This window comes from Babylonia areolata, chromosome 14 (assembly GCF_041734735.1).
Source record: "Babylonia areolata isolate BAREFJ2019XMU chromosome 14, ASM4173473v1, whole genome shotgun sequence".
NCBI lineage: Eukaryota > Metazoa > Mollusca > Gastropoda > Neogastropoda > Buccinidae > Babylonia > Babylonia areolata.
This window is the reverse complement of record NC_134889.1, coordinates 1,257,501-1,277,500: the sequence shown is the minus strand read 5'-3', so window position 1 is coordinate 1,277,500 and position 20,000 is coordinate 1,257,501. Positions and strand designations below refer to the sequence as shown.

At 41.4% G+C, this 20,000-nt stretch overlaps 2 protein-coding genes across 4 annotated transcripts in view; one reads left to right on the top strand and one right to left on the bottom strand.

Annotated features, from left to right (window-relative positions):
* The first annotated feature begins 1,129 nt into the window (after positions 1–1,129).
* On the top strand, positions 1,130–2,580 carry LOC143289438 (putative palmitoyltransferase ZDHHC24). The gene has a single exon (XM_076598402.1). The coding sequence runs from the start codon at positions 1,269–1,271 to the stop codon at positions 2,115–2,117; it is 849 nt and encodes a 282-aa protein (XP_076454517.1). The 5' UTR covers positions 1,130–1,268; the 3' UTR covers positions 2,118–2,580.
* Positions 2,581–17,600: 15,020 nt separating this feature from the next.
* Positions 17,601–20,000, bottom strand: part of LOC143289720 (uncharacterized) — a 28,001-nt gene continuing 25,601 nt past the window's right edge. For all 3 annotated transcript variants that reach the window (XM_076598789.1, XM_076598790.1, XM_076598792.1), the window contains one exon: positions 17,601–20,000. This exon is cut by the window's right edge and continues 17 nt beyond it. In XM_076598789.1, coding sequence (XP_076454904.1) covers positions 19,878–20,000 — 123 coding nt within the window. In that variant the 3' untranslated portion in view covers positions 17,601–19,877.

Genomic DNA, 20,000 nt, shown 5'->3' with positions numbered 1-20,000 from the left:
CATCATCATCATCGTCGTCAACAACAACATCATCATCAACAACATCACTAACTACAACAGCAGCAGCAACAACACTGTATCCATAGTATTCCAACTTGTTGACATAAAAAGAAACAACAACAACATCACCATCATTATCAACAACAGCACACTATATCCATTGCATTTGAGTCTATTGACGTAGAAAGTAACAACGACAACAGCAGCAGCAGCAGCAGCAGCAGCAGCAGCAACAACAACACCAACAACAGCAACACAGATAATTCATGGAGAATGACAGAAATATCATGTGAAATTCTGCCAAGCTGATCATCACGTGGAAATCATACACATCAGAAAAAACACAACAACACAACAACAATAACATACACATCTTAAACTCAAAACAGAGGTACAACAACCACAACAACATCAACGACTTGACAACAATCACATATACACCTTGAAATTAACAACGACAAAAAATAAATAAATAAATAAAAAGGAAACAACTTCAGCAGCAACTTCAAGGTGGCAGAATGGTTAAGACGCTCGTCTGCTAACACAGAGTCAATACAGAGTCCGCGAAGGTCAGGCTGTGTTCGAATCCCGCTCTCACCCTTCAGTTCGGCCGGGTTTTCCCATCAGTCAGTGACTCTGGCAGTGGAAAACCAAACTGAGCGTCTAGTCATTCGGGTGAGACGATAAACCGAGGTCCCGTGTGCAGCACGCACTTAGCGCACTGAAAAAGAACCCATGGCAACGAGAGTGTTGTCCTCTGGCAAAATTTTGTAGAAGAAATCCACTCTGATGGTACACCTCAAATACTAGGCATGCAGTCATGGCCGGACTAGAAGCGCTGGGTTGTGCTGCTGGTCAGGCATCTGCTTAACAGATATGGTGTAGCGAATATGGATTTTCCTATCGCAGTGACGCCTCCTCAGTTCAGAAACTGAAACTGAAACGAACAGAACAATTTCCAACCGTTGCCACAGCAACAACCAATGTGGCTCTTTGGACACAACCGTGGTCAATGGGAGGCAACTCGGGTCTGACTTGGGCTGTTTATCTGAAATATTTGTTTCCCATTGCGCACCACTGCCCAAACGAAGGGGTATAACTCCAGTTGCACAAAATGGTAGCTCTGAATGAGTCAAGACTCGCCCACTGTTGTTAACCGCAGCAACCATTGAGAACAACGAACCAGAATATTGCAGTAATCTTTTGGAGATTGTGCAATACATCTGTCGCACGAAGGAAGGTTGATGGTGCTTCTCTCAGGGTGAAGAATGGAGGACTACGCTGAATTCTTACGACGGCGATTTCCGAAGACAGGGACTGACTGGCTGGCATTTCTGGTGTTGGCGGCAGGAGTACACGCAGTATTGATCTTCGAACTGTTTGTGGTCCTCCCCTTCCTCTATGACGGTTTTCACGACAGCGTCGTCATGTACTACACACACATTGTGGCCGCCCTGTTTCTCTATGTCAACGTGGTTAGCAACATGGCTCTGGTGATGGTGACCGAGACAGGAATCCGTGGCATGATATTGCCAAGCGGACTGAAACCCGGCTGGCGTTTCTGCAGTGTGTGCGAATGCAATGCCCCGCCCCGCTCCTACCATTGTAATATATGCGGCACGTGCGTGCTGAAACGCGACCACCACTGCACGTTCGCGGGGTGTTGCGTTGGACACAGTAACCAGAGGTATTTCATGGTCATGATTTTCTGGATCTGGGTGGCTTCTGTGTATGCCTCGGTGATGAATCTGGACGTGGTGTATCACATCTTCGGGGAGTATTCCCTCAAGACGCTGTTCGTGCTGGTACTGCCGCTTCTGGCCTGGATGTTCCAGGTGGTGGAGACGGTCACCATGACGATGGCTTTCATGATCTCGCTGTGCATCATCGCCCTGTTGATGACCAGCGCTCTGCTAGGCTACCACATGATCAACATCGTCAACGGCCAAACCGTGTACGAGAAGACCTACAAGATCCACACCTACAATGTCGGCGTGCTGCAAAACTTGAAAGAGGTGTTTGGGGAAAACTGGACAGTGAGCTGGATCTGGCCATGGATTGCCTCCCCTCTTCCTGGGAACGGGATTCAGTTCACAGAGCGACAGAAAGACCACTGAACGACCCATGATCTAACGGGTTGAACAGCAGGACAGAGGGATGCATTGACTTGATGCCTTGTATGGATAACTAGTGATGCATATGTCAATGACAAACGAGTTTCTCATTTCTTTTCTTTTTTTCTTTTTTTTCTTTTTTTTTCTTTTTTTTTTTTTTTGATAATGAGTTTCTTATGAGTTACTTTTTTTTCTCTTTTGTTTTACAACAGTTTAGATTTCATTGTTTTTTTATAACTCCTCTTCACTGAGAAGTCATTTTGATTATGACATTTTGTGGCCTCACAAAGATATCAACTGAAATGTCTGAAATTTCAGGCTACCATGCTCAACAAATGTTTAAACCACAACAGATTGTTGCCATTTGTCAAAATTTATTTTGTTTTAAATGCTCCCTAATTCTGAACTGTTTGCTCGTGAATTCTCAGTTGATGCAGATCTTCATCATTTTTCACAAGTCCCCATCTGTTTTTTTTCTCTCTCTCTCTTTTTTTTTTTTTTTTTTTTTTTTCCGTCTTTTATCTAATCTACATCAGTTTGATAGAAAATTTGGCTACTTTCCAATTATACCACAACCAAAAGCAGTGACTCAACCACATTTACATTTGCTCAGTCAGTTTATACTTTTTAGATAACATAATTTTGATTTATATAGTTTAAGTTTCAGTAGCTCAAGGAGGCGTCACTGCGTTCGGACAAATCCATATACGCTACAACACATCTGCCAAGCAGGTGCCTGACCAGCAGCGTAACCCAGCGTGCTTAGTCAGGCCTTGAGAAATTAATGATTTATATAGTCATGTGCAAGTGTTATGGGTGATAATTTTGAATAGACTGACAATGATATCAACAAAAACTTTGAACTATGTGAATGTGTTACTGGTACTGATTTTAAATGAAAAGCATACTATATTGTGAACTAGGGTACTGGTGCAAAAGATTTCTCTCAAACGTTTTAAGCGACAGGTTAAACGCAGAACTCTTGCCCTGGATTGTTATATATATCTGAATCATGCAAGAATACAATTGAAAATTTTACTAAATAACTCATAAAAGTTATGTTTACAAATTATGCGTACTCCAAAGAGTCTGGTAAGATAATGTTGGTAGCATTAGATATTGCAGTGTTCCATAACGTTACAAATGTAATTCGTGTATGTTATCAGAATACATTGTAATTCATATAATATACTACTATGATTTTGTATATATAATATATATATATAGAGAGAGAGGGACTCTGTTCACTTTGCTTTTCTTCAACACTGGCACTTGCCCTGATTCAATGAGCTTCTCTCAGACACTCCACCCCATCTCAAAACACCTTTACTTTAGTCTTCACTCCACCCCATCTCAAACCACCTTTACTTTAGTCTTCACTCCACCCCATCTCAAACCACCTTTACTTTAGTCTTCTTCTGACAGTCACCTGCTGTGTTTCATGGCTCTGTGTTGTCAGCAGGGTTGAAAGTAAACACACATACACACACACACACCACACACACACACACACACACACACCACACACACACACACACACACACACACACACACACACACACACACACACACACATTTTCTTCCTCATAGTTATATTTTGAGGTCACTTGATTTTTTTTATCTATCAGTGATGCATAATGTATGTGCCTTTTTTATTACAGATATTGTAGGTATTGTTGTAATGTGGTTGCCAGACACCACAAAATGAATATTATGACAATATGATAAATACCTGTAGTGTTTAATTTAAATATATTTTGTATCACTTTCATCACTCTTTGTGGTTTACTTCTTGTTGCGGTCTTAATTTTTCATTTGTAAAAATTTGATTTGTGTACGTGTGTGTGTGTGTGTGTGTGTGTACGCGCGCGCGTGTGTGTGTGTGTGTGTGTGTGTGTGTGTGTTCTTAACAGTCCAGTTGTTAAATTATGAAAGGAATTTGTTCTGTCAGTGTTTATGGAGCTATCCAGTGGCTTGCATTGTTGTGAAATTTGGTTAGAGCCAAAATGATTCCTGTGATACGCTATTCTGCATGATCCTGGCTGGTATTGGTGTGTACACGTGTGATGTCGGTTCCTTGAATATGTATCAGCCCTTTAAGGAGTGTGATTCAGAGTGTTATCACTCACTCAGCTGTTGACAGCTGTTCCATGCGGCCAGCAAAAGTACACCTGCTCCTATGCACACAAACACATATGTGCAGGCAGACACCTGTGTACACGCACTCACACACCTGTGTGAATGTGTACATGAATGTATGTGAATGCACTGTTTTGCTGTCACTGCTGGCAAGGTGAGCATCATTGGAACACTTGTGGGAACTTGCTGTTCTTTGTGTTGTGCTCTTATACTGGCCTTACATTTATAGCATTGCTTGGAGGCTATGTGTCTTCTATGCTTTTTTCGGCATTGCTTTGGTTGTCATTTGGGAATAACAGATTGATATTATTAATAATAAGCGGAATGGCTGACATTTTCACAACAGCAATGTTCATTGTCACAGTAAGTTCACTTGGTGGTGTGTTTTTGAATAAGTTGATCAGTTGATGTTTTGCATTTAACTAGTTTTGTTTTTAACGTGCTAAGATAATGACTGGATGATTTGACTGGCGTTTTCTTTGACATAATGTAGGTTTGGACTCATCCACTCATGGGCTCACCAAGTCACACACACATATATATGGTGACACAGATGCTTATATCCTACAGGAGTTTGTCAGTGTGTTGATTATTACCAATGTTAGTGTACACATTGTCATGTTATGAACAGTTAATAACATTCCTTCTTGACAAAACCTGACAGACTGCTTTAGTGACGAACAGATGAGTGTGTTGGACAGGCCCACACTGAAATGTTATTTTATTGTGAAATATTACCTTTTGTCACACCAGAGTTGTCTGTGTGAAATCCTGGCTGCTCTCCCCTGGAAGAGCTTATCAAGGCACTGTAGTGTCACCAGTACGTTTTTTCCTGGTTTCTGTCGGCAAGTATGAAAGTGGATTTTTCTCCAGAAATTTGCCAGATACAACCCTTTTATTGCCGCAAGTTGTTTTATATGCGCAAAGTGCACACTGCACATGGACCCTTGGTTTATTCAATTATTGTCTCCCCCAGTTGACAGTTACTGTTGTTTGTGTGGCTGTGTTTGTGTGTCATGGTTTTGACCTTTTCTGGAGGCAGTGAGACGTCCATGTTGGTGTGTGTACCACCGCAGAGGTTGGCCACATCCCGCGGTGTCATGGTGCACTGTAAGGTGTTGACAGTAACACCCTGTGGCTTAGTTCTTGGTGTCGTGTTGCATTGTAAAGTGTTGACAGTCACAGTAACACACTTTTGCGTTAGTTATTTGGTGTCATGGTGCACTGTAAAGTGTTGACAGTAACACCCTTTATGTTATTGGTGTCATGGTGCACTGTTAAGTGTTGACGTTAACACCCTTTGTGTTAGTTATTGGTGTCATGGTGCAGTGTAAAGTGTTGACAGTCAACACACTTTTAAGTCAGTTATTGGTGTTGTGATGCACTGTAAAGTGTTGACAGTAACACCCTTTGTGTTAGTTATTGGTGTCATGGTGCACTGTTAAGTGTTGACAGTAACACCCTTTGTGTTAGTTATTGGTGTCATGGTGCAATGTAAAGTGTTGACAGTCAACACACTTTTAAGTCAGTTATTGGTGTCATGGTGCACTGTAAAGTGTTGACAGTCACAGTAACACGCTTTGAGTTAGTTCTTGGTGTCATGGTGCACTGTTAAGTGTTGACAGTCACAGTAACACACTTTGAGTTAGTTCTTGGTGTCATCATACTGTGTAAAGTGTTAACAATTACAGTAGCACCGTTTCGATAAGTTCTTGTCATGTTGCTGTGTAAAGTGTTAAAAATCACAGTGACGCCCTTTCAATTTTAAGCAGGACAACATGGTTTTACAGCGCAACCATTGCTTCAAGACTTGGCTGTTGCTGTTGTTAGTATGTGTGTGTGTGTGTCCATGTGTGTGTGTGTGTATGTATGTGTGTGTGTGTGTGTGTGTGTGTGTGTGCAACACATGTGAGCACACCTCTGGAGAAATGAGGAGGAGGTGGAAGACCAGCTACTGTAATGTGAATGTGAACCCAGTTTTTCAGTGTTGTCAGTTTTTCATTGAAAAAAAACAACAACAACCCCCAGTTGGTTTGATTTGTTGGTGTGTGTATATAGTTGGTATATGATTATCATTGTTGTATTTTTACTTTTTTTCTTTTTCTTTTTTATAATAATTGAGACAATAGGACAGTGTTTCCTTGCTGTGTAGAATACGATAAAAGAAAGAGGAAGAGAAAAGGGAAAGTTTCCAAAAAACGGAGTTCACTGTGACAACATATCGTTAAAGTCCTCGTGCTTTTTCCACATCTTTTTCTCCTCGGACTGCTGCCGAAAGTAACCGAGTTAAAGAGAAAAGGCGAATACGCAAAGAAATATTGTGATTGGTTTATTATGTTTTTTTGGATGGGACTAAAAAGAAGTGTGTGAGGACCAAAGGGCACCTGCCATGCCCTCTGCACTTCCTGTCGCAGGTGTTGGGAGGACAGTGTGATCTCCCCTGGACCGCCGGGGCCGGCCTCTGTCAGTGTACATGGCGTTCCCACCTTCTGGAAAGTCTGTGCTAGAAATTTCCTTTTTTCTATTGCTCTCTTTGTTTCTGCCTTTTCTTTCTTCCTTCCTTCACTGCTGTCTGTTTTTTGTTTTGTTATAGTTTTTTTTTCCCCTTCCCAGTCCATTCAGGGCAACAGCTGTCCATTCTGCAGTGTTATTTGTTGCTGTGGTCTTTTTATTTATTTATGTGGCTTTGAAGTATTTTTTGCCCTTTTTAACAATTTTCTGTAATGTGGGGATGGTAAAATAAGTGCGAGGGCTGACATCCTCAGCACAGCCAAGTTTTATTTGGATTAAGGAGCTTCATGGTTAGGACTGTGTTGTTTTGTAGGGTTGTTGGTTTTTTGCCCATCTTTTTGCTTTTTTTTTTTTTTTTCAGATGTGACAGGGTTTTGTTTTTAACATGGCTGGCCTTTTTTATGTAGCTGGGCAGTCCCCATAAATTTTGACCTAGTGCAATCGATTGGACTAAGAGCAATGTCAGACAGTAAGCAACAATGTCAGACTAGAAGCAACAATGTCAGACTAGAACCAACAATGTCATATGTCCAACATCTTGTCAGAGAAGTCCTACCTCAGATTCTAACACAACATGAAGAGGAGAGAGAGAGAAAAAACAACTGTAAAGAAAACATCAGAATAAAAGATTGTGACTTGTAGAAACAGATGTTGTAATAGAGTTTTTTGAAAACTTTTTTTTAAACAAAGCAAAAAGAAAAGAAAAAAGTGTGTGTAAAGTTGGTTTTGAATCATGGTGCAATAGAGTTTATTGAAAACTTTTTTTTAAAACAAAGCAAAAAGAAAAGAAAAAAGTGTGTGTAAAGTTGGTTTTGAATCATGGTGCAATAGAGTTTATTGAAAACTTTTTTTTAAACAAAGCAAAAAGAAAAGAAAAAAGTGTGTGTAAAGTTGGTTTTCAAGCAAATTTGGGTGGCTTGATACCAATGGATTGTGGTCATGTTTGTCACATATGTTGAAAGTAAACCTGTTGCAGTGTCCGTTTCTGATTTCTGTTGTGTTTATTTTAATGCCAGACTCACAGCATGCGTGTGTGTGTGTGTGCCCTTTTTTTTGTTAAAATCCCTGCTTGTGGGTACTTGTGATTATGTCATCTTATTCCAGTTTATAAACTCTCTGTCTCTCTCTCTCTCTCTTGTGAACTTAAAAACGCACACTCACACAAAAGTACCACCAGAACACAAGAATAGAAAATGTACCTTTTTTTATTCTCTAAAAAAAACTACAGGAAGTAGAAAGGTGTAGGGGAGAGGGGAACGGGGGGGGTGCGGGGGGGAGGGGGTTAACAAAACAGAAACAGCAGGACAGCAGACAGCAGGACCACAAACATCTTCATTAACCCCTTAACTGCTGCTGGCAAGGTCGCTCGTCACATCACTGAGATAAAACACAGCTTACAGGTCAGGATGTCAATGAAGGGCTGTCACCTCACTGAGGTAAGACAGCTTACAAGGAGGAAGGCAGCAGAATGGTTAAGACGTTCAACTGTCAATCAGAGTCTGTGAGGGTGTGGGTTCGAATCCCACTCTCGCCCTTTCTTCCAAGTTTGACTGGAAAATCAAACTGAGGGTCTTGTCTTTCAGACGAGTTGATAAACCAAGGTCCCGTGTGCAGCACGCACTTGGCGCACTGAAAAAGAACCCATGGCAACGAGAGTGTTGTCCTCTGGCAAAGTTATGTAAAACTAAATCCACTCTGATAGGTACACGAATATATAAGCATGCACTCAAGGCCTGACAAGAGCGTTGGGTTATGCTGCTGTCGGGGATCTGCCCAGCAGATGTGGTGTACGTATATGGATTTGTCCGAACGCAGTTACGCCTCCTTGAGAAACTGAAACTGCTTAGCAGGGTGTCAGTCACCATCTTCTACTCCTGTTCCTCCTTGCCCGGACTGCATTACTTTGACCGTCAAAATCAGTGACCATCACTGGGGTGTGCACAAAAAGCAGTCAGCTCACCTCCACTTCACGCCTCACTTTCACAGGACTTCAGCAGCTAAGGGGTTAACAGCAACACCCCTGAAAACAACACTGATGGCAAAATGAAACAATGGCAGGGTTAACGTATGCCTTTCGGTCAGAAACAAAGGAGCACAAAGCACGCTTTGTACAGACAACAGTGCACAATGTGTGGCTGTGAAGTGGAGAAGTGTGGACAATATCTGTATCCATCAGTAAAATGGTCATCTGTGTCCCTTTCCCATTTCCCACCATCTGTCAAAATTGAAGAAAATCATCATAGACATGTTTCAAAGCGTATCTGGGTTCAGTTTGGTTTGATGTTCTTGTTTTTGATTTTGATTTTTTTTGTGGGGGGTGGGGGTGGGGAATAGTGTGAGAACATGTGTGTGTGTGCACATATTTACACAACGTGTGTGTGTTTGTGTGTGTGTGTGTGTGTGTGTGTGTGTGTGCATATCTTAACAAAGTGTGTGTGTGTGTGTGTGTGTGCACATATCTACACAAAGTGTGTGTGCACATATTTACACAAAGTGTGTGTGTGTGTGTGTGTGTGTGTGTGTGTGTGTGTGTGTGTGTGCATATATTTACACAATGTGTGTGTGTACATATTTACACAAAGTGTGTGTGTGCACATATTTACACAATGTGTGTGTGCACATATTTACACAATGTGTGTGTGTACATATTAACACAAAGTGTGTGTGTGTGCACATATCTGCACAATGTGTGTGTGCACATATTTACACAATGTGTGTGTGTACATATTAACACAAAGTGTGTGTGTGTGTGCACATATCTGCACAATGTGTGTGTGCACATATTTACACAATGTGTGTGTGTGTACATATTTACACAAAGTGTGTGTGTGTGCACATATCTGCACAATGTGTGTGTGCACATATTTACACAATGTGTGTGTGTACATATTAACACAAAGTGTGTGTGTGCACATATTTACACAATGTGTTTGTGCACATATTTACACAAAGTGTGTGTGTGTGTGTGTGTGTGCACATATTTACACAATGTGTGTGTGTGTACATATTTACACAAAGTGTGTGTGTGTGTGCACATATCTGCACAATGTGTGTGTGCACACATCTACACACCCAGCAAGTGCCTACATTTGTGGCAAAATTCCAGATAGAACAAAACACAGACAGCCCTAGTTTGCATCAATTTGACATGGTACAGCGTGTAACACCAAACACATACATCTTGTTTAGAAAATATCTGTGGCAACAATACTTCCTTCTTTCAGAACTCAGCACTGCCATTCAGCACAGCCACCATTAACTCACTCAGTACGACCAGTCCTCTCTTCTCCTCTACACAGACCCCTCGGATGTCCAGTGGGTGTCTGAATGACCCAACCTTTAGCTTCCGGCGTCAGAATTGTGGTATTCTTTGTCAACATTCACCTCTTCAGTATAAGAGCCTTCCGCTTGCAATATTTTGATGATGGTAATTGGCGTGAAACGCTGTTAACATCGTCTCTTTCGCCGTACGTATGGAGAGAGTTAACTGTGCTGTGATATATCTGTTGATGGTAAGGCACCCCCACAATGCCATAGGCTTCAGTTTTTCATCTGTCAACTTGAAACGTGGCACACTGTTTTCACATTCTCCACAAACAACCACCCTTCAACCATCAGTTCTTACGTTTTGTAAGTGATCACAGAAACATTGTTCCAATCACAGAAACATTGTTCCAATGTACATGCACACACATAAATTACAAGAACGTTGCATGGAAATATGAATATTGTTTTTGCTGTTTGTTAAAGTTTGGTTGCTCATTGAGAAACTTGATGGTTCCTGTATGGGCAGAACAAGATCATAAACAATGCTCACATAAAAAATCATAAAACGAAACATGTTCTGTATGGTTTATACATAAGGCAAAAAGTCTTTTAAAAAAACATAAACATTCACAAATATCCACAATAGAAGACGGAAGTCTTGTAGAGATCTTTTTTTTCTTCCAGCTGCATTCCATGTCAGGTCTCTGAATGATTCTGACGACTGTTTGGCTCCATGGTGAAATTAATGCTGCCACATTACACATCACAGTCACACGAAGTACACATAGCAATACTGCCACACTACACATCACAATCACACAAAGCACACACAGCAATACTGCCACATTACACATCACAGTCACACAAAGCACACACAGCAATACTGCCACATTACACATCACAGTCACATGAAGCACACACAGCAATACTGCCACATTACACATCACAGTCACATGAAGCACACACAGCAATACTGCCACATTACACATCACAGTCACACGAAGCACACACAGCAATACTGCCACATTACACATCACAGTCACACGAAGCACACACAGCAATACTGCCACATTACACATCACAGTCACACGAAGCACACATAGCAATACTGCCACATTACACATCACAGTCACACGAAGCACACATAGCAATACTGCCACATTACACATCACAGTCACACGAAGCACACACAGCAATACTGCCACATTACACATCACAGTCACATGAAGCACACACAGCAATACTGCCACATTACACATCACAGTCACATGAAGCACACACACACAGCAATACTGCCACATTACACATCACAGTCACACGAAGCACACACAGCAATACTGCCACATTACACATCACAGTCACATGAAGCACACACACACAGCAATACTGCCACATTACACATCACAGTCACACAAAGCACACACACACAGCAATACTGCCACATTACACATCACAGTCACACAAAGCACACACAGCAATACTGCCACATTACACATCACAGTCACACGAAGCACACATACACAGCAATACTGCCACATTACACATCACAGTCACACGAAGCACACATACACAGCAATACTGCCACATTACACATCACAGTCACACGAAGCACACACACACAGCAATACTGCCACATTACACATCACAGTCACACGAAGCACACATACACAGCAATACTGCCACATTACACATCACAGTCACACGAAGCACACACAGCAATACTGCCACATTACACATCACAGTCACACGAAGCACACACACACAGCAATACTGCCACATTACACATCACAGTCACACGAAGCACACACAGCAATACTGCCACATTACACATCACAGTCACACGAAGCACACACAGCAATACTGCCACATTACACATCACAGTCACATGAAGCACACACAGCAATACTGCCACATTACACATCACAGTCACATGAAGCACACACAGCAATACTGCCACACTACACATCACAGTCACACGAAGCACACACAGCAATACTGCCACATTACACATCACAGTCACACGAAGCACACACAGCAATACTGCCACATTACACATCACAGTCACACGAAGCACACACACACAGCAATACTGCCACATTACACATCACAGTCACATGAAGCACACACAGCAATACTGCCACATTACACATCACAGTCACACGAAGCACACACAGCAATACTGCCACATTACACATCACAGTCACACGAAGCACACACAGCAATACTGCCACATTACACATCACAGTCACACGAAGCACACACAGCAATACTGCCACATTACACATCACAGTCACACGAAGCACACACAGCAATACTGCCACATTACACATCACAGTCACATGAAGCACACATAGCAATACTGCCACATTACACATCACAGTCACACGAAGCACACATACACAGCAATACTGCCACATTACACATCACAGTCACACGAAGCACACACACACAGCAATACTGCCACATTACACATCACAGTCACATGAAGCACACACAGCAATACTGCCACATTACACATCACAGTCACACGAAGCACACATACACAGCAATACTGCCACATTACACATCACAGTCACACGAAGCACACACACACAGCAATACTGCCACATTACACATCACAGTCACATGAAGCACACACAGCAATACTGCCACATTACACATCACAGTCACACGAAGCACACACAGCAATACTGCCACATTACACATCACAGTCACACGAAGCACACACAGCAATACTGCCACATTACACATCACAGTCACACGAAGCACACACAGCAATACTGCCACATTACACATCACAGTCACACAAAGCACACACAGCAATACTGCCACATTACACATCACAGTCACACGAAGCACACACAGCAATACTGCCACATTACACATCACAGTCACATGAAGCACACACAGCAATACTGCCACATTACACATCACAGTCACACGAAGCACACACAGCACCAACTCCAAAAACCAAAACCCCACCACCTCATTTCAGCAGTACTCGTGATCAGCAGGAAAAAACAGTATGTACATTCTGGCAGAAATACATAATCAATACATTCATTTTCATCATCTCAGCGTAGCATGAACGGCACTTTTAATATTTAGTGATGAATTAAATTCACTGACAGTACACATATATGGTAGTACACAGCCATGCATAGAGAACGTGCATAGCAGTGTTAAAGGTGGCAAGGATGCCAAGGAAATGCATGAATACAGAATCGATGAACCTCAGCAGCATCAAGTATTGAGAAATTACAACACCAACAACATCTTCAGAAAGAGGAAAACGAAGAAACTATTCTATTTAATTTTCTGGTTATACAGTAGTTCATGTAACTGGGCCACTAGCTTTCAGCAGCACATCACGTTTCAGAGAAATATGGTGTACATTCTGGACAGTTCCTGTTGAAAACAAGAACACGAGCTCTCACAAAGAACGTTGACAGGGGAAAAACACGACAGAATAATAACAGTTACCCCCAAACACTAATTCACCCACTGACACCTCTCACAAAGAACACTGACAGGAAAAACACGACAGAATAATAACAGTTGCCCCCCAAAACACTGATTCACCCACTGACACCTCTCACAAAGAACACTGACAGGAAAAACACGACAGAATAATAACAGTTGCCCCCAAACACTAATTCACCCACTGACACCTCTCACAAAGAACACTGACAGGAAAAACACGACAGAATAATAACAGTTGCCCCCCAAAACACTGATTCACCCACTGACACCTCTCACAAAGAACACTGACAGGAAAAACACGACAGAATAATAACAGTTGCCCCCCAAAACACTGATTCACCCACTGACACCTCTCACAAAGAACACTGACAGGAAAAACACGACAGAATAATAACAGTTGCCCCCCAAAACACTGATTCACCCACTGACACCTCTCACAAAGAACACTGACAGGAAAAACACGACAGAATAATAACAGTTGCCCCCCAAAACACTGATTCACCCACTGACACCTCTCACAAAGAACACTGACAGGAAAAACACGACAGAATAATAACAGTTGCCCCCCAAAACACTAATTCACCCACTGACACCTCTCACAAAGAACGCTGACAGGAAAAACACGACAGAATAATAACAGTTGCCCCCAAACACTAATTCACCCACTGACACCTCTCACAAAGAACACTGACAGGAAAAACACGACAGAATAATAACAGTTGCCCCAAAACACTAATTCACCTACTGACACCTCTCACAAAGAACACTGACAGGAAAAACACGACAGAATAATAACAGTTGCCCCCAAACACTGATTCACCCACTGACACCTCTCACAAAGAACACTGACAGGAAAAACACGACAGAATAATAACAGTTGCCCCCAAACACTAATTCACCCACTGTAGCCTGAGTACATTACCCAGGTATCTGGATAAAAGAACAGTGTTTATACGTACATTCAGAAAGCACTGAACAAGCTTCCCAATGTTTTGACATCAATGATAAATCACACACCAGCCAATACTAAAGCAAGTATCATAATAGGACTATAGTGTCATGTGCTCTGAAAACTATAAACATGCACAGAGCAATATAATAAAATAAAATGTACACTGAAACTGCTAACATGAGTGCATCTTGTGGGTCATTCTGACTCACTCCATGCACAGTTCATTTTCTGCCTGGACACACAGGGAGAGGCAAGCTTTGTAACCTGCTCCACGTTCATCTGGGATGGTTTTCATCACCAGTGCAGCAGCGGTTCAGATATTGACACACACAGTGTTTGACTTTGATATCAGTAGAATTGCACTTGTGTGAAATGGGTCGGTATGAACACAAAAGCAGGAGACAGCAATTAAAGTTTTGAAGCAGGAGATTCAAAATGATCATATATAAACATGTATGCAAGCATGCATGCACACACACAGACACACACACACACAGAGACACGACCGCACACACACACACACACACATACACATGCACACACACACACACACACACACACACACACACACACACACACTAACACTAACACAGTGTTTCGACACAGTGAGTCACACTGAATCCAACACACAAACACTAACACAGTGTAAAATACAATCAACAGAGGCACAATGAAATAATTCATGGGCACTTTCCAAAACTTTTACACCAAAAAATGAATAACAAGTAAAATGTGGACATCAAATTCAGCATTAAAGTGGACAATTCAGCATTAAAGTGGACAATTCAGCATTAAAGTGGACATCAAATTCAGCATTAAAGTGGACAATTCAGCATTAAAGTGGATATTAAATTCAGCATTAAAGTGGACAATTCAGCATTAAAGTGGATGTCAAATTCAGCATTAAAGTGGACATCAAATTCAGCATTTAAGTGGACAATTCAGCATTAAAGTGGATATCAAATTCAGCATTAAAGTGGACAATTCAGCATTAAAGTGGACAATTCAGCATTAAAGTGGACATCAAATTCAGCATTAAAGTGGACAATTCAGCATTAAAGTGGACATTAAATTCAGCATTAAAGTGGACAATTCAGCATTAAAGTGGATATCAAATTCAGCATTAAAGTGGACATCAAATTCAGCATTAAAGTGGACAATTCAGCATTAAAGTGGATATCAAATTCAGCATTAAAGTGGACAATTCAGCATTAAAGTGGACAATTCAGCATTAAAGTGGACATCAAATTCAGCAGTGTGATTTTTTTTCAAGCAGTAAAAAACAAAAAAAAACCAGAAAAATAAAAGAACAAATTGTTCACAGAAAAAACAAATCATCCAAGGTAGATTATCAGTGTAGCAGTGAAATGACTCTCTTTATCCCTTCTTTTCCACGGCTCTTTCTGCCTCCTTCATTCCTCATGGCATCCTAACTTTGCCTCTTTTCCACTTTACACACTGTTTATCTGTCATCCTAACTTTGCCTCTTTTCCACTTTACACACTGTTTATCTGTCATCCTAACTTTGCCTCTTTTCCACTTTACACACTGTTTATCTCTCATCCTAACTTTGCCTCTTCTCCACTTTACACACTGTTTATCTGTCATCCTAACTTTGCCTCTTTTCCACTTTACACAATGTTTATCTGTCATCCTAACTTTGCCTCTTTTCCACTTTACACAATGTTTATCTGTCATCCTAACTTTGCCTCTTCTCCACTTTACACAATGTTTATCTCTCATCCTAACTTTGCCTCTTTTCCACTTTACACAATGTTTATCTCTCATCCTAACTTTGCCTCTTCTCCACTTTACACAATGTTTATCTCTCATCCTAACTTTGCCTCTTTTCCACTTTACACAATGTTTATCTCTCATCCTAACTTTGCCTCTTTTCCACTTTACACACTGTTTATCTGTCATCCTAACTTTGCCTCTTTTCCACTTTACACAATGTTTATCTGTCATCCTAACTTTGCCTCTTCTCCACTTTACACACTGTTTATCTGTCATCCTAACTTTGCCTCTTTTCCGTTTACACACTGTTTATCTCTCATCCTAACTTTGCCTCTTTTCCACTTTACACAATGTTTATCTGTCATCCTAACTTTGCCTCTTTTCCACTTTACACAATGTTTATCTGTCATCCTAACTTTGCCTCTTTTCCACTTTACACAATGTTTATCTGTCATCCTAACTTTGCCTCTTTTCCACTTTACACAATGTTTATCTCTCATCCTAACTTTGCCTCTTTTCCACTTTACACAATGTTTATCTGTCATCCTAACTTTGCCTCTTTTCCACTTTACACAATGTTTATCTGTCATCCTAACTTTGCCTCTTTTCCACTTTACACAATGTTTATCTGTCATCCTAACTTTGCCTCTTTTCCACTTTACACAATGTTTATCTCTCATCCTAACTTTGCCTCTTTTCCACTTTACACAATGTTTATCTGTCATCCTAACTTTGCCTCTTTTCCACTTTACACACTGTTTATCTGTCATCCTAACTTTGCCTCTTTTCCACTTTACACACTGTTTATCTGTCATCCTAACTTTGCCTACTTTTCCACTTTACACACTGTTTATCTGTCATCCTAACTTTGCCTCTTTTCCGCTTTACACACTGTTTATCTGTCATCCTAACTTTGCCTCTTTTCCACTTTACACACTGTTTATCTGTCATCCTAACTTTGCCTCTTTTCCACTTTACACAATGTTTATCTGTCATCCTAACTTTGCCTCTTCTCCACTTTACACAATGTTTATCTGTCATCCTAACTTTGCCTCTTTTCCACTTTACACAATGTTTATCTCTCATCCTAACTTTGCCTCTTTTCCACTTTACACAATGTTTATCTCTCATCCTAACTTTGCCTCTTCTCCACTTTACACAATGTTTATCTCTCATCCTAACTTTGCCTCTTTTCCACTTTACACAATGTTTATCTGTCATCCTAACTTTGCCTCTTCTCCACTTTACACACCACTGTTTATCTGTCATCCTAACTTTGCCTCTTTTCCACTTTACACAATGTTTATCTGTCATCCTAACTTTGCCTCTTTTCCACTTTACACACTGTTTATCTGTCATCCTAACTTTGCCTCTTTTCCACTTTACACAATGTTTATCTGTCATCCTAACTTTGCCTCTTTTCCACTTTACACAATGTTTATCTGTCATCCTAACTTTGCCTCTTTTCCACTTTACACAATGTTTATCTGTCAAGGTGAGGCGTGTCATATATACATTGCAGTAGATGAAATGTTTCACACACATTTTAAAACTAAGCCAAACACCAGTTTCAATGTTTAACAACATCAATACAGAACATACAATCCAAAGCATCAATAAAAAGGCCACTCTTCTACATGACTAAATACATTCTAACACATCAGGCCATATTTTTCCAGCGTAACAAGGATCTTAGATAATGCAAAATACAAATGAAATCAACAAAAACAATGAAATGTATCAAAATCAAAGTAACAGTTTGACTTTCTCCCCCTGACCTTAAAGAAAAGTTATGTATGTACTTATAAAAATAATAATAAATGTATTATAAGATTTGAACAAAATAATGAAAAGATGACTCAAAATGTGTTCTCCAATTTTTTTTTCTTTTCTATGTTTAGACTTGCTGCATCTTGAATGTGTGATCAGATCCTTGACAACTGAACCAAATGTACAATCCAACTTCTCTCCCCCTGTCTCTCTTTCTGTCTGTCTCTGTCTCTGTCTCTGTCTCTCTCTGCATTCTAAGTAGTTCCATTAAGAAGACATTTAATGGCGCCATAGCAAATTCCATGGAAGAGAGTGACTGACGTCTGTGATACTGAAACATTTGTGTTCTGTGTCTGGACAGAGACTGCAGCACTGAAGTACCTGACTTTATACCCAAACAAAACAAAAATAAAGGAAAAGTTCCAGTTTCAGTTTCAGTAGCTCAAGGAGGAGTCACTGCGTTCGGACAAATCCATAAAGGAAAATAAGTATCTGAGTAATAGATATCTTAAAAAATCATGCTAAAATGTCAAAACAGAAATCCATATAATACAGAAAGACTCCCATCCGTGCACACTGTCATTTCACTTCCACGTCTGCCTGTGTCTTACTGTCCTTAAGTTCACAGTGAGGCATCACAAACACTCTGGCTGTGTCTTACTGTCCTTAAGTTCACAGTGAGGCGTGACAAACAATCTGGCTGTGTCTTACTGTCCTTAAGTTCACAGTGAGGCGTCACAAACACTCTGGCTGCGTCTTACTGTCCTTGAGTTCACAGTGAGGCGTCACAAACACTCTGGCTGCGTCTTACTGTCCTTAAGTTCACAGTGAGGCGTCACAAACACTCTGGCTGCGTCTTACTGTCCTTAAGTTCACAGTGAGGCGTCACAAACACTCTGGCTGTGTCTTACTGTCCTTAAGTTCACAGTGAGGCGTCACAAACACTGGCTGCGTCTTACTGTCCTTAAGTTCACAGTGAGGCGTCACAAACACTCTGGCTGTGTCTTACTGTCCTTAAGTTCACAGTGAGGCATCACAAACACTGGCTGCGTCTTACTGTCCTTAAGTTCACAGTGAGGCGTCACAAACACTGGCTGTGTCTTACTGTCCTTAAGTTCACAGTGAGGCGTCACAAACACTCTGCCTGCGTCTTACTGTCCTAAAGTTCACAGTGAGGCGTCACAAACACTCTGCCTGCGTCTTACTGTCCTAAAGTTCACAGTGAGGCGTCACAAACACTCTGGCTGCGTCTTACTGTCCTAAAGTTCACAGTGAGGCGTCACAAACACTGGCTGTGTCTTACTGTCCTTAAGTTCACAGTGAGGCGTCACAAACACTGGCTGTGTTTCAGTTTGACCAGTACACAGTGACGTGTGTGACGTCTAACAAACACTCTGGCTGCGTCTCAGTTTGACCAGTTCAGTGTGACGTGTGTGACGTCCAACAAACACTCTGGCTGCGTCTCAGTTTGACCAGTTCAGTGTGACGTGTGTGACGTCCAACAAACACTCTGGCTGCGTCTCAGTTTGACCAGTTCAGTGTGACGTGTGTGACGTCTAACAAACACTCTGGCTGCGTCTCAGTTTGACCAGTACACAGTGACGTGTGTGACGTCTAACAAACACGCTGGCTGCGTCTCAGTTTGACCAGTACACAGTGACGTGTGTGACGTCTAACAAACACTCTGGCTGCGTCTCAGTTTGACCAGTACACAGTGACGTGTGTGACGTCTAACAAACACTCTGGCTGCGTCTCAGTTTGACCAGTACACAGTGACGTGTGTGACGTCTAACAAACACTCTGGCTGCGTCTCAGTTTGACCAGTACACAGTGACGTGTGTGACGTCTAACAAACACTCTGGCTGCGTCTCAGTTTGACCAGTTCAGTGTGACGTGTGTGACGTCTAACAAACACTCTGGCTGCGTCTCAGTTTCTTCTTGCCCTTCTTCTTGCCTTTCTTCGGCGTCTTGTCCCTGGCTGCGGCCAGCTTCGCCTTACGCTCCTCCTCTCTCTTCTGTCGCCATAG

Bases quoted from the DNA above. Each gene is read 5' to 3' on its own strand.
- LOC143289438 (XM_076598402.1), top strand. From the start codon at position 1,269: ATGGAGGACTACGCTGAATTCTTACGACGGCGATTTCCGAAGACAGGG.